The 16,248-nt window shown below is 43.5% G+C and overlaps 1 protein-coding gene across 1 annotated transcript in view; it reads left to right on the top strand.

Annotated features, from left to right (window-relative positions):
* Positions 1-3,304: 3,304 nt before the first annotated feature.
* The window catches only part of LOC130373634 (parathyroid hormone 2 receptor-like), a gene marked incomplete at its 5' end in the record, with an annotated part of 41,511 nt that continues 28,567 nt past the window's right edge, over positions 3,305-16,248 (top strand). The window contains 6 exons of the mRNA XM_056580258.1: positions 3,305-3,316; positions 4,996-5,095; positions 7,792-7,902; positions 8,399-8,520; positions 9,582-9,679; positions 14,710-14,893. Of these exons, the coding sequence (XP_056436233.1) occupies positions 3,305-3,316; positions 4,996-5,095; positions 7,792-7,902; positions 8,399-8,520; positions 9,582-9,679; positions 14,710-14,893 (627 nt within the window). The remainder of the gene's footprint in view (positions 3,317-4,995; positions 5,096-7,791; positions 7,903-8,398; positions 8,521-9,581; positions 9,680-14,709; positions 14,894-16,248) is intronic.

Raw genomic sequence — 16,248 nt, forward strand, 5'->3', positions numbered from 1 at the left:
AAAAAAGCATTGTAAGTGTAACATGTCTTCCCTTGAAAGCTAATTAGCAAAGAACCCATTTGTGCCGACAATCTCCATTAGGTGACTATGACAATGAAAACGCTATGCATCATGGGATCTAGTGTGGACATAAGTGAAATTCTTTCTAGAGCATTATGGGAATAAAGTAGTGCAATATAGGACTAAAGGTGCCCATTTACATTCACATTTATATCGCACAACAAGCGTTGACGGTAAAAATCTCTGAAATGTCCTGTAGATGAAAGGGCATAAAAAAAAACCTTTATAAATAATTAGTTGTCAGTGCATGTTGTGTTACCAGGCCCCTTGCGGGAAGGTGCCGTCACGCTCCAGGCAATTCATAAGAGATGGTAATTTCCCAATTAGCATCTGGGGGGCCTGAGGACTAAGCAACGAAGCAGGTAATATCAACCCTCAAGGATACTGCTTACTTAGGCCCCGTCCACACAGAGCCGAAACGGGTGAAAACTTCCGGTTTCGTTTTATGCGGTTCAGGAATATCTCCGTAAAGACGGGAGTCATTGCGAAACCGCACCAAGCTGTAGAAACGCTGTACTAAATATTCAAGGCGCTGGTTCTCCACAGAAAAAAGAGGAGCGCATCAAGCTTGCGCGCATACAGCCTGCGCGCTGTTACTGTATACAAACATTCAGTCATGAGGAGATTCAACCTTTTAAATTGTGCAGAAATACTTTTTAATGTACAGTTAGTAATTCAATTTAACAAGCAGCTTTATTCAAAGCTACAAAAATAATACAAATAAAATACTAAATAAAAAATTAAACGCAACTCTGACGTCCCCCAGCTGGTGGGGGGTTAATGACGTCATCGTTTGCGTTTCAGGCGTCCACAAGAATCCTAACACGAAACCGCATAGGTCCGGATATATTTGAAACCACCTCCGAGGGTGGTTTCAGAAATATGCGGTTTCGGGCACCGGATTTGCAGGCTCCGTCTGGACGGTCGGCTGAAACGCACAAGCGGTTTTCACCAAAAAAAAACGCCTTCGTGTGGGCGGGGCCTTAGACTATTTACTTTGAAGGCGGGTAGTCTGAATGGTTTTCGAAACCATTATTTGGTCAATATATGTGGGAGGGGAATTATTAGGGCTTTTCCCTTGTTTGTCTCTTTCCTGTTGAGGTATATAAGTTAAGCAGCCTAATCTTTGGAAGAACGTGAAGTTAAAGGAAAATACGCGACGGGGCGACAGGATCCCATTCAAAGTGAACGTATAGACGCGTATCGGGCAAATTTTCCGCGAGAGAAAACCGGCGACAAGTTTTGATTTGTCGCGCCACACTTTCGCCGTGCACAAGCGAGCGCGTTCACGGGGATTTGTGACGCGACAAATTCGCTTGAGTTGAAATATTTGAACTTTGGCACGAATTTCGCGTGATGACAGCCAATCAGCGTTCAACAGCGTGGCCACTGAGTCACATGTGTAACGTAACAGCCAATCAGCGTTCAACCGTCAAACTCAGTGCAGTGCAGTCCGGGGTGAACTGCAGCATGGAGGAGAAAGTGAATGTTGCAGTTTGCGACTCCCAGAGCTCTATATATAATATAATAGTATATAATATAATATTTGTATGCATAATATCACGGCCAAAAGCTCTGTGCGCCTCCGGATGGCCGCGGGGAGCTCTCATAGGGATTGGGCTTCTCGGGGTTTGTTTACCGGCGTTGCTATGTTTCCGGTCTTGTGTGTTCCAACGGTTTATTAGGTAGGTAGGCCTATCTAATACATCTCTGTCTATTCAATACTTCATTCACTGCCTCTTCCGTGGTCATTACAATATTATGAATATACTGCGTCGGGTCCTCCGACGACTCTCCCTCTTCCACAAAAGGTAAAGACATGCAATGGTGGTTATCTTGTTGTGGCGCGACAAATTCGACAAAACTTGCACAGCGACAGATTATGATGTGTGGCGCGACCAAACTTGGGCGACAACGCGAACGGGCTAAAAATTTTCGCGTTTGGTGTGAACACACAGTGAGGCAGATTTTCTTCTAGTATCAGGCTTTATTTTGGGAGAAGCTGCAGGCTACAGGAAGACAATACCATTCGATTTTGTACACATCATCCGTCCAATTAGTGCTTTATTGAGAAATCGATGAGTTGTTTTAATGGATTACTTTTGAATGTTGGCCACAACAACGCCAAACTTGGGTTAACTTGTTTGGATGGCTGAAGCAACACACATCAAATAAGAGTTTGATTGGCACTTGATTGATTGTGAACATTAAACATTTGTACTGGCAAGCTTGTCAGGGCTTGACGATCAGTTCAAGATTTGAATAAATTCAAATCTTGAATAAACAAAATGATCTTTGAGGAAGATCAATTAGGATTGTCAGTTAGGATGTGCAGACAGAAAAACTGTCGTTCTAGATTGTAGATTTCGGTTTGGTTGTTCTTGCTGTTGTTCTGTTTTGGCACTAAAATAAATGCTCCCACACCACATGAGGAAACAAAAAGTATTGGAATGGCTGAGGTCTGTTGAATAAATAAAAGATCTGAGACAGATTCAGACATTCTGGCTCAGGTTTAGGCTGAAAACAACAAATGCAAAGGTCATAGAGGTATATCTCTACAACAAGAAAGGCTATCATATTTAATCTCGGTACCATAGAAAGGATAAAATGTGTGGGAGTGTTGCGCAATTTAAATAATCATGGGGATTCTGATGGGTCAGAGTGGATACGGCTGGAACACAGCATGGTTACATTTCCGCCTGAACTATGTCATGGTCTGGAGTGCAGAAGACCAGTGATGTATCAGCTGGCACCCATATAGGTCTTTAATGCCTTCGTACAACATCGGATGAGAACCTGGGTCAAGATTTGATGCCAAATAAGTGAAAAGACAGAGAGGATTTAGTAGAGGGAGGTTTAGGCAGAGGCTTCAAATAAATTCAACACATCCAATGCAAACCAATACAAATAGTAAACGTGAAAGAAAGTATATGAGATAGTAACAGGTGAAAACCCGTTGTTTAATTGTGATGTTTGGCCCTTTGAACGAGAGGCCGATGGCCTCTTGTTCGGGGAGGTTTGGTCAGAGATATGGTCTAGACCAGGGGTGCCCAACCAGTCGATCGCGGTCTACCAGTAGATCGCCGACAGATCCCAAGTCGATCGCGAGGGGTGAAGAAAAAAAAAAAAAAAAAGTTTTTTTTTTTTTTTTTTTTTTTTTAATAAAATTAAATTTGCGCGGGACATATACGTGCGGTAGCGCATGTGCTGTTAACAGCAGTTGAAAGCCGTCAACAGTAGTTACACACTCCTAAACGTTGGCATGGCTGAGGGGAAACAAGCTAAGACCTACCATTTTCACCCTGAGTGGGAGGAAGATTATTGATTATCGTTGAGAAGGTGCCGTGCGCAGACGGAATGAAACCCCCACTGAAGTCCGTAGGTTCACGATACAACCCCCCCCCCGTCAACAATTGTTCTCTACCCCCCCCCCCCCCCCCCCCCCCGCTTGAAGGTAGGTTTGCTGGTAGATCTCGGGAGGTTGGCTACTTGAAAAGTAGATCTTGGGTCAAAAAAGGTTGGGCACCCCTGGTCTAGACAGTTGGAATCAGTTTTGTCTCAGCTTTCAACGGGGCCATATTAAACTTATGTTAGTTCTAGTCATAAATATCAGGTTTTTTTATGAGCAGACAATGGGTGTGAGTGGATATCACAAGACAGTCGGCCCTCAGGGTTCTAATGTGGGGCTACGCCCTCGCCTCTGCTCCACTGCTCCACTGTGCATTTAATCATATAATTTAATAATCTTTAATAGTGAAAACAATTATTTACTTAAATGTAGCTTATATATATATATGTATTTGTTGAGTGTATTTTGTCTATTTAGCATGTGGGTGATATGCCAGTGATGTATACTCTGTCCATATAGCCTAGCGACATCGAGTCATAGAAAAGCATAGGCTTAATGCTTTTTTTTGGGCAACTGGAGCTTCAGCCTCTCTTTCTCTCTTTCTCAAACACACACACGCACGCACGCATGCGCACACGCACGCGCACGCACACGCACACGCACACGCACACACACACACACACACTCAAAACTTGTTATACAAGAAGGGGTGGAAGGAACAAAAATGTCAGATGGGGCAGCTAAAGCTTCACTGTCTCCAGAGGGCAGACATGAACAAGGAATGACAGAGAGAGAGTGATTTTGTTGTATTTCTTTATTGGTACATTAATATTATTAAATGAGACGTGTCCAAATTAAATTAAACTCTGTTGGCGGTAACAAGTTACTGGTACTTTATTATTCCTCTCCCCAGGGAAGGCTGGCGCTACCAATGCGAGTTTGTAGTGGTCTTCCAGGGAGAATGTACCATTTTGCTTGAGGGGGGGGTGACTACTTAAAATATGCAGTATAACATTTAGAAATCTGAACTTGTTTATTATGGAAATATCGTTGCCACAAGTTTGAGTTGAAATTTGAAGCGTTAAGTATTTAAGGATTTCTGTAATTGTATTTTTCCCGCAGTAGGCGTACTTACAGAAAATGTCGAGTGTAATTTTTGGATTGCCTGATTTGATGTCAAAAGTATACTTCATTATGTTTTTAACAATGCAACACTCTTGCTATTGTGTGCAGTGGGTGCCATTTCTCTTTTTTGTCGGGGCTCCTTACATAACAGTGGGTGCCCCTAACATTTGGCCTTCAGGAGCTGCCAAGTATAAAACCGAATACGGAGCCTGTATTCGACATTGTTATGATTCAACTGCCGGTATAATATTCAAATATATATTAATACTAGACTCAATGTCTCGTCTTTATTATTGGACGTGCACTTCAGGGTTCTCCAGGCCACCTATAATCTCCTGAGCGGCCACCACACAGCAGAAAAACTGGTCAGCCGTCTTGAGAGGGCTCTTCCACTGCTGGAGGTGCAGGAGAAGAAACGCCTTCAACAGACGTCTCCTTCTCTTCCCGCTGCCTAGGTGGAGTCTGACGGCGGCCTGTCAGCGCAGGAGCAGATGTACATCCTGTACGATGTGAAGCTGCAGTGCCACCTGAATCTCTCCAACCGGGAGCCCACAAACACAGGTACGCCCGCTGGACCCCACAAACCAGGCCAGGGCAACATGCACACAGGCAGGCAGGCACACACACACACACATGCAGGCAGGCTCGCACTCAAGCACACACACCCACATGCACGGAAACACACAGTATATCTTGCAGGCAGAATAGGAAATTGTCAAGCTCATGTTTGCACTGATGTCGTTCTATTACTAACAAATTACTGGAGACAAGAAACCTCATTTAAATTCAAATCATCTTCTCATGAAAATCCTTATCGACAAAGAAATGACAATGACAATGAAAAACAACTTACAAGCACATATAGCAAGTAAACTCCCCGATGAAAAACTGCAGCTAATTTCTAAAAGAGTTGATAGCAAAGTGTCCAAGGAGAAAATGTATGCTGAAAATTGCTATTACTACAAAAAATGGATCGTCAAATATTTATTTATCATTCCAATAGCAATAGTTATTTTGTGTTGTGGAGGAGAGAATTGACGTATCCTGAACCAGACCATGTCTGCTACACTCCCACATTCCTTTTCTCGCTCCATCTGTCTTATTGTTTCCCCCTGATGGTTTCTCTCCCTCTCATTATCTCCTTCTTTTGAATCCCATGCATATCTCTCTCGCTTTTCCTCTTTTTATATATTTCTCATTTTCTTTATCTTTTTGAATTACCCATCTTTCCATTTCCTTCTTTACGAGTCCCTCTTCTCTGACTGCGACCCACTCTCATTAGGTCATGTACTCTCTAAAGTTAGTTTTTTTTACTTTTGGATCCACATTACTTGGATTTCTGAGCATGTGCTGCCACCCAAACCCTAAAATTATGGCTCTGATGTGCTCTGCATTCTATACAAAAATATATTTACTTTTCGAAAAATAAATCTGCATGGGATTGTTGGGATTGTTGATAAAATTGATAAACAAATTGAACAATGGCTGTGCCTTAATTCATATGATAATGTGTAAGGGACATCTGTTTTTTGTATGGAAGATAAGAGCTACTTTTTTTTTCAGCACTGTTTCACCATCTGCCACAGTGCATTCATCACCAATACACGTCATCCATTTCTGACATTAACATGCTGAGCACTGAAATATGTGTTGTTGATTCATGGATATACATCCGCTGCATTGACTACCTCTATCGCAGCACTGTTTGTTTCAATAAAAATAGCTTTCTTTTGAGAGTCATTGCCCTAGTAGTACTTTGATGATCCATATTAATTTATTCACTGAATGCATTTGTTTACAGTGAGCCAATAAGATGAATAGAGTCGTTCCATAAGGGATCTCCCAGGGGCAGGGGCAGTTGTAAAACACAATCATACATCTATACCTAAAGCTAAGGGAACCAAGGCGTTTTTTTGTTTCGGCCAATATTGTTGCGTGAGCTGGGGATCTTGTCTGCGTGCGTAAAGGTTTCAAATGAACACTGTGTGGACCGGCATCTGTAGTGCTACACTTAACGCTACATTAAAATCCCCATCTGAAAGCTTCACACGCTCACGCAAATTTGATTTCATTGTTAGAATATCTCCATAGAGAGAAGGAAACAAGGTGCAACTTCATTTTAACGTAGTAGGACTGCTGAATCCTTGATTAGGTATAGCCTCACTGTTACAGTTAGCGGGTGGCAGGCAGGCAGGCAGGTAGGACCCAATAGCGGACAGTTCAATAAAAGGATAATTTATTAACGCAAAAGGCAAGGAACACGGGTGATGCGGGTAACACTGGGAACAACGGGAACACACAGGACACAACTCACCACAAACAAAAATGATCCGACAAGGAACAAAGGAAAGACAAGGGCTTAAACACAGGGCACGCAACGAGTAACAGCTGGAACACATTAGGGGAGGGAGCAGTAGTCACACAGGAGGGAAACTTGACAGGACATGGGGAGAAACTAGCTTGGCTCCGCCCGCCTAAGTACTTCCGCTCAATTTGAATTTCCCTTCAGTACTAGGTCTGGACCTGCTGTATGTAATTTGGTTTTCTTGTGCCGCCACAGCGGCCACCAATCAGCGAACAGAGGGCGTGTCTGAGAACAATGACGATGAAGTCGTACGCCTGTTTGAGTTGTTGTTGTAGGTCGGTAGTTGATTTACAATGTGCAATTTTTCCCTGATAAATGAAATTCGACGAACAAAACCTGCAGCTGTCGTTGACGGACATTTTCGTGCAGACGCGCAAGGTGTTTGGTTTGTGTACAACCTGCGCGTGATTCCCGGCGCATGACATACGTCACAACCAAACGTTAGCGATTGGTTATGGCAGATCCAGAGTGGCACTGGGCAGATCCAATCATTTTAGACTTCAACAGACACCCGCCTTCAAGTGAGTTAACGTTTGTCAAATGATTAGGTCCAGACTCTCTGTACAAATTAAATGAAATGAAGTGAAGTACGAGAGTCTGGTAGAACCAGGCTAGGGAGAAACAAGACAGAGATAAAAAAGTAAAACAGGAAACACACCAAAACAAGGAAACAGACAGACACTCACTCAGAGTGAGGTGAAGCTGTTGCTTCACCTTGAAGTCTCAAAGGCTTTGTCCAAAAGAGATAAAAAGTCATTACAGAAACGTAAGGCAGCCATTTTCTATCCTTCCACTTTGGATCGTTTTACACTGGAGGAAAATATTGGCTTGGACTAGGGGTTTACAAAGGACCAAACAGTGGGGGTAAAGGCGGTTGTGTTGCTTGTTTCAGATGATTGGTGTCCTCCAGGCTGGGATGGCCTCATCTGTTGGCCCCAGGGCTCTCCAGGGTTAATCACCAGGGTCCCATGCCCCTCCTACATCTATGACTTCAACCATAAAGGTGTGTAGCCTGCTCAGGGTGGGACACGGAAGAAATGCATGGGTCAAGAGATATTGTTCCTGTTCCCTTGGAAAAAGAAAGGATTCCATCAGTCTCTCCCAAACTTGGGTTTTTTAGGGTAAATTATATCATGAGAAATGATATTGCTGACAGATAGGGAGATGATAGGGAAATGCATATATATATTGAAGAATTCGGGTTGGCAATCGATTTTCCAGACGTAAAAATAGTTCAAGTAAGCTGAGAACAACTGATTCAAAAACGTTCCCCCATCATTATTTCCAAAAAATGGTGAAACAATAGTTATATTATATATAGCATTATAATATATAATATATGTTATATTTATATCATCCAGCTCAATTTACACTGTTCCATACTTTGAAGGGTAGGGAAGAGTTCTCAAAGGAGGCAGGCCTGTGAGGGTCGACAGGTATGCCTGCTGTTGAGAGGCCTGAGAGCTAATGGCACCAGCGGCTGTGTTTTATGGGTGCAGGCAGTGCGTACAGAAAGTGTGACGTCAACGGCTCCTGGGTGTTTGTGGAGAGCTTGAACAGAACGTGGGCCAACTACACAGAATGCCTGCACTTCCTGCAGCCGCGCAATGAGAAGGGCAAGGTGAGGGTCCCACGCACACACACCTTTTAAAAAAACTGTTTTATGTGTCAACACTAGAAATATATTATTGCCCAGTGAAAGCTGACGTTTTTGTGTTTATCCTTTGTGGACAACAGGACAAAAAAAGTGTCCTATTTTTCGTATTTCTTTGGCGTTCTCTAAGGTTCAGTATCCTTATGTTGTCTCCATCACATCATAAGGATAATAATTACCCATGCTGTTTATGAAACCCCTCTCAATCATACCGATACAACATATTGGACTTATAAACTATCTGAGAACTAGATCCTACGATCTAGCCCTATTTTTTCATGGTCTGTCCGTTTCCTTGTTTTGTTTTTGTGTGTTTCCTGTTTTACTTTGGTATCTCTGTCTTGTTTCTTCCCATGTCCTGTCAAGTTTCCCTCCTGTGTGATTACTGCTCCCTCCCCTAATGTGTTTCAGCTGTTCCTCGTTGCGTGCCCTGTGTTTGGTATTTAAGCCCTTGTCTTTTCTTTGTTCCTCGTCGGATCGTTGTGGTTTGTGGTGAGTTGTGTCCTGTGTGTTACCTGTGTTCTCGGTGTTCCTTGCCTTTTTGCGTTCGTCATCTGTGTTCTCGGTGTTCCTTGACTTTTTGCGTTAATAAATTACTCCTTTACCTCAACATATTTCCTGGTCAAATAAAATCTTAAAGATATATGAAGTGACCAGCCAAGATGTGATGCATAGCAACATCGCTAATGAGTGAACATGTGCCTAGTCCTTTCAGTGTGTCAGCATGACATTAATGGGGATACATTGAAAAAAGATACCCTCTTATGTATCAAGGTTACATAAATTAGCATGTCCTCCAGTCTAGGAACTTGAATTTGCATTCACGGTTCGGTATTAATGGGTTCGATAAGTTGTGTGTGTGTGTGTGTGTGTGTTTATTAATATCTCCTTATCTTCCCAGTAGAAGAGGAGGAAATCTTTCTGTGTGTGGGATTTCTATAGGGTCCGTGCACATCATCAGGGGCCTTGAAACACTTGGGTTCTCCTCTGACTCATAATGCTCGGAACTGTGTACCCCCCCCCCCCAGGAGAACTTCTTCAGGCGGCTGTACGTGATGTACACCGTGGGCTACGCCGTCTCCTTCAGCTCCCTCCTGGTAGCCATCTTCATTATCGCATACTTCAGGTGAAGCAACATGCACTGGGTCTTTGCACAAACATTTATGTTGTTGTGATGGTTAGTGTTTCTACAATGCCGAATAAGAAGTAACTGAGGCCGTGGTTAAAAAAAGGTGGAATTGTATTCTACATCATATAACCTTCTAGGGCCATACCGGTCCAGGGGATCGAACCCATCTGTCTCTTCACATTTGCTGCGCGAGTGTGTGCTAACGCTCCCTGCTCTTCGGCAGAATAGGTGCGACAAAGTCATTCAAATAAATTCTTTAGGTGGAGACAGTGGAGACGGTTCAGACGGTTTGATTACCAAGACCGTGACCATGAACCACAAACCACAAACAACAAATGTGATTTTCATTTGTGTTACAACATCTCCTCCCACCTCATCATTTACAGACACTGTTTTCGAAGGACACCCGCAGGGAATTCAGATAAAGGATGTAGAGGGCTAGTCTGTAGGATTTATTACATATTGTAACCAGCTGAATTAATACATTTATAGGATCATACGCCTATTAAAACGTAATTGTGAATACTATATTACATTTCTGCTAAGCCCATTCTGCTAGATGCCAGTCAATTGTACACGCTGTCAATTGTTTAATTAGCCTGGCGACATCCACTTGAATAACCTTTTAAACAGTCACATTAAATGAAGCAATGGCACAAATGGTGCATGTTGGGTAAACAACTAGCCGGGCTTATAGCACATTTTCATTTAATAATCTTTCCCTTTATGAAACTCATTCAGAAGTTATTTGCATTGGAAGAGGTTGGCTTTGGGAGCAGTGCTGGCCAGGGACAATGGCATATTTATATAGCGCATTTCCATGTACAAAAAACATCACAGTAAAAAACATTTAAAAGCAAGCACCTAAAATGTGTTTTGGGGTGATGTCTTGGATCAGTTGAGAGGCCTCGATTGATGTGATCTCTGACGAGGGAAAGTGAGCAGGCAGGCAGTGTGTCACATCTCGCCCCCTTCGTTGATTGTCATCACTCCAAGCATCCCAGCATTTTCCAAGCGATATCCACCGTTCCTGATTTCTGATTCCTGCCTGTTGACTCCCAACTGCGCCTTTGCCTTCTCCCTGCCGGAATGTTTGCCTGATCTACGTCTTATAACCCGTGTACCGACCCATTTGGCCTTTCCTTCTCCCTGCCGGATTGTTTGCCTGATCTATGTCTGATAACCCGTATACCGACCCAATGCGGCTTTGCATTCTCCCTGACGAGTTGTTTGCCTGATCTGCTGGTTTCCCGTGTACCGAACAATCCTCTAGTAAAGACCATTCTCTATACACAGACTTTTGCCTCCTGAATCGTGCTTTTCAGTCCTTTATCTCCTGCTGCTCACCCAGCCGTTACACAGTGGTGTTATGGATGTGTTTCAGTGTGCTGCAATTGGTGGAGTAATTTGTTGGATATTCCAAATGGTGGTCCTTTTTTCTCAGGCCACCCCTGTGGTAAATATGGGATCCCCCCACACACAAACCATTGGTAAAACAAATTCAATTTCAGGTTGGTATTCATAGTATGGTTGAGGTAATGAATACATCGATGAGTGTCTCAGCCGCAGAGGAAGAGTCCTACCTGAAACGTTTTTCAGAAGTGGGGTGGGGGGGGGTGGGGGTGGGGGGGGTTCAGGCTGCTGAATAAGCACTTCTTCAGTTGAGTTTTAAAAAATTGGTTTTGCACGTGCACAAAGGGGTCACCGCGGGTGGAGGGGGAGTGCAATACGACCAATTCCATACCCAACCTTTAAGTATTATCTTAACTTATTTATTCTTAACGTACGGGGGAGGGGGTATCAGGGTTGGGTCCAGGTTTTTTTAAGGATAAGGGTGATGATTGGGTTGATCAGCCAGTGGATGAGGAGGAGTTGATTACACTGGTGATGAGTGGGGTGCGACAGGCCTTGACTAGGGTGGAGCACCAGGGGTCCAGTCAATATGCCTGTGAGCAATCAGAAAAGTCAGTGGGGTAGATGGAAGACAACCAGGCGTGGGTGTGTACAGAGAGTCCTCTTTTCTTACTGAGGCATTCAAGTTGTCGACCTTGTGCTTTTCATCAGTTATAGGGAGCAGAGGGACTGAAAAGACATGCCTTGGTTTGTACTAAGGGGAGAATGGAGTTGTTTGTTGCAGTGCCACACATTTTTGCCCAAAAAATTCACATTTCCCGGGGTCGAAAGTCATCAGTGGTGTTTTTTGACACTTGGTAGTTGAAGTTATCTCAAAGAAAGTGTGTGATGCTGTTTAAAATTCACAGTGCAGGTTTAAGTTTGCAAGAATTTTTTATGTTTATGAACATGTAAGAATAAAGGAAATAGTAATAAATGCCCCTTTAATTCTGTTGACTAGAATAATGCTTGTTTAGCGGGTACTTCTTACTTACATGTTGTATTAATGGAAGTTGGTATCAGAGGATGCAATATATATTCGACCACTCACAATTAATTAAATAACATAATGTAATCCTCTCAAAAGGCAAATAAAAAATTCTTGTGTGTGAACTTGTGTGATGCAAACCAACGAATGATAAAGGTTGACGTGTGGTGCTCAAAAAACTGTCCTTTGAAGCTGCTTTTTGAATCAAAGAGAACTGCTTGGGTTCCTCCACAGTACAATGAAATAGGCAAAACGCATTCTGAGTTCTCGCTGATGACGTAGAAGCCGGGTGATTCTGTCATCTCCCAGGATAACAAACGTAGGGGTACCTCAGGGGCGCATTAGCTCACCTGTATTGTTCAAACTCCTCATGGCAGACTGCAGCTCCTCGGTACCAAACCAGCCTCTGTTAAAAAACTCAAATGACTCCACCTTATTGACTAAGTTGAAAAATACTGACGATCCCAAGCTGTATCAGAGAAATGTTGATTGGTTTGTGGAATGGTATCGCAAGAATGCCCTTATTATTAATTCAGTGAAGACAGAGGAAATTATCTTCGGTAAGCCCCCAACCTGCCCACTCCTCAAAGTGAAAATACGCAATGTGGACAGTAATCAAGTCACTGCATATAAATACTTAAGTGTCATGATAGATGAGAACCTCTCTTGGACCCCTCACATAGATTTTCTTGGTAAAAGGATACAGCAGCGCATTAACTTCCTCCGCAGACTAAAATCGTTTGGGGCTAGTAGCCAAATTACGTTCTACGTTTTAATTCTGTAATTCAGAGCATCATGCTCTACTGTAGTAGCACTGCCTGGTAGAGCAACCTCAAAGTGAGAAATAAAAGTAAACTGTATAATCAGATTAAAGTTTGCTCTAAAATCATTGGACGTCCTGTAGCTCAGGCCTTTCAAGAGGCCAATAACAACAGCATGATGAGGCTGGCCCCAAATATTTCCTCTGACTGCATACATGTCTTGAACAATGAATATCAGCTCTTGCCTTCAAATAGGCGTTTCAGAGTCCATCGATTCAACCAAAATAGGCTTAAAAATTATTTTGTACATCAGTCCATCCTATTACTGAACAAACTAAGATTAAATTCCAGAGCATTTATGATTCCATAGGTATTAGTCTTCGTATGTCTTTGTGTGTCTTGTTAAATTGCCTTACCTGCCATTTGTATTTTGTGTGCTCTGTGGGCTGTTCCATGTCATGTGTCATGTGTCTGTACTTGTGTTTTCCCGGTCTTTTGCGTAATCTGTCATTTGCCCCTTCCCAGGGACGCAGAATGAATTTCAGTGCCCTTCTGACAAATAAAGTAGTATTGTATCGTGATTGTGTCATTAACCATGGAACCTTGAGCGGCACTTTTGAAGTTTTCACTTTTGAAGTTCAGGGGGTTTGCTTTCCCTGTTCTATATTCATCCGCCCATCTATCCTTCTATTGGTCAGTCCGCCCACCGATTCATAGGTCGCTCCATATATTCATCCATCCCTTCCTCGTTCATCGAACCACTCGTCTCTCTTTCCATCATTCCAACTCTTTCAGGCTGTAAATCATCTCAATAGGGTAACGATTTCGATGCGTAAGTGTGGTCCAAATGTTAAGTAGCATTCCATTTGTTGAGGAGTAGAATCTATTTCTGTATTATCTAGAATCCATCTTTCGTCTATCCATGTATACGACCATCCGCCTGTCCTCGGTTATCCATGTATCCATCCATCCATTGCTAATACCTCTGCTAAATTTTGGCGGTGTAACGGCTGGATAAGCAACGGGAGATAAAGGACTCAAAAGCACGACTCAGGAGGCAGAAGTCTGTGTAGAGAGACCGGTCTTTACTAGAGGATGGTTCTTTACACGGGTAATCAGTCGCAGGGAAACAGGAAAACAATCCGGCAGGCAGAAGGCAAAGGCTTAGTGGGTTGGTACACGGGTAAGCAGATGTAGATCAGGCAAACAATCCGGCAGGGAGAAGGCAAAGGCGTTGTTGGGAGTCAACTGGCTGGAATCTGAAAAACCAGGAACCGTGAATAGCTCCATGAAAATGCTTGGACGCTTGACAGAGAACAAAGACGAACTGGCACACAGGGAGGGAAAACCACTGACTAAATACACTAGGAGGGAAAATAAATTGCAAACGATTAAGGTGAAGGAGGACAATCAGGGAAAAAGAAGGACAGGGAGTGAAAACAATCAACGGAGGGGGCGGGATGTGACAGGCGGTAGGCGTTTATTCTCACGCAAACCCGAATGTAGACGAGGTCAGTTGAGTGTGCCAGCATCTCAGCTAGAGAGAACTGTTATACAACAAGTCACACGTCTTAAAGCTAGAAGGCTGAAAGTACAACTGTATTGAGCTGTAGATGAAACGGGTGTCTCTTCTCCTTATCGCTCGCTTCCCAAGGCATTTGAATGCCCACTCCACAGCTGTGCTAAATGATAATCTACAGACTGAACTGCAACGCAAACAAGCTTGTCGACTCTGCACTTTTTATTGTAAATCTTTTGGAAACTGCCCCAGCTTTTTCTATGTCTCACTAGTCGCACTAGTCGTGAAGTGCTCTAAAGAGGGGGATATAATCAATCATCATGTGTGTTTTGTTACACTCTCTCGCGTACGCCACCACCGTCTGAAGGCGTCTCCACTGCACCAGGAACTACATCCATGTGCACCTCTTCATCTCCTTCATGCTGAGGGCGGTCAGCATCTTTGTGAAGGACAAGGTGGACTACGCCTGGGCCGGCCTGCAGGACTTTGACTCTCTGCTCATGGACAACATCAAGCCAGTCACCATTGCGCCGCTGGATAACTCCCAGTATGTGAGTACTGCTGTGTTTGAGCCTCTTCTCATCCCTCCATCTGTGAACTCCACCTCTCAGCCGAAAGGTTACCTGGTTCGAGGCCCAATGTCCTCTCCTTAGTGACACAAATCTGGGTTGATTGTAAGTCGCTTTGGATGGCAGCGCCCACTATAAAGAGGGGGTTCCCGATATCAGTTTGAAAACCACTATGATAAATACGCTTTATCACTTGTGCACTCGCTCACTCGCTGAAATTGGCTCATCCGTCTTGGTCATGTATTGTTTTCTTGTTCTCCTAACATTCCTATAGCCCTTCTTATCGGCCTATTGCGTTCTGTGTTGTTCGCAAAAACAAACACACAGGCACACACGCACACACAGTTGAACAGCAGAATTTCGACGATTCTGTTCGGGAACTGGGTCTGGTTCAGAAGCAACGGATAATGGAATGTCCATTATTATGGACGGTGTGCGTCTGTGTGTGTTGTATTGAGTTGTGTTGGGGTTGGAACCTTGCAGTTCTGATATTGCAGCACCAAAGTTGGCCACTCTGCAGAAAGCCTGTTGAATCTGCTCTGTAGCGTTAATATAGCATACATGATTCATCGCTTGATACAGGCTGGGGATGATGCTAAACAAGCAGGTTATTAGAGGTGCTAAAATCTAGGAATATGAAGTTGTAGAGAGAGAGAGAGCGAGCAGAAAAACGGTGGAAGAGATCAAATTTTAAAACTAAACCACCAAGAAAAGTCCCCTACCTCTCTTTGCCATCTCTATGCTACGTTTCCCTGCCAATAAGAAGTGTTGCATTGAAACTAAGAATTCCCTGAACCGGACTTCCGGTTATGGCGTTGAGCTAAACAGTCACACTTCGTGAGTCTCTGACATGTGAATCATAAAACAGACCCTTTTAAGTCCTGAATGGCAGCTAAGGCGGGGAAAGCAAACCAAAAATGGAAGAAAACAAAAATTTGTGTGATGAAAGCGCAACAAGCAAAGGGGAAAGTCATGTATGAAAACAGGCAGGTGAATTTTTTTTCTGACTTCTCAGCTGAAGTGCAACGCCAGAGAAAAGCCTATGACGCAGTGAACCAGAGACTCCGCTCGGAGGGTATCCAGTACGGCTTGCAGTTCCCCGCTAAGCTCCGCATCACTCACGGTGGAAAGAACTATACATTTCTGTCTCCTCAAGATGTACATGGCTTCCTCCGGAAAAATATCAGGGGTGGCCATCCAGAAGAGGTTGAATAAGTGTCATATGTCATATATGTCTGGGCTTCCCCCCCCCCCCCCCCCCCCCCCATACGGAGGAGTGTGCCATATGGTAAATATAGTGCGTATTTACAGATGTTAAAGTGCTGCATGTACTGAAA

The sequence above is a fragment of the Gadus chalcogrammus genome, chromosome 20, assembly GCF_026213295.1.
Source record: "Gadus chalcogrammus isolate NIFS_2021 chromosome 20, NIFS_Gcha_1.0, whole genome shotgun sequence".
Taxonomy (NCBI): domain Eukaryota; kingdom Metazoa; phylum Chordata; class Actinopteri; order Gadiformes; family Gadidae; genus Gadus; species Gadus chalcogrammus.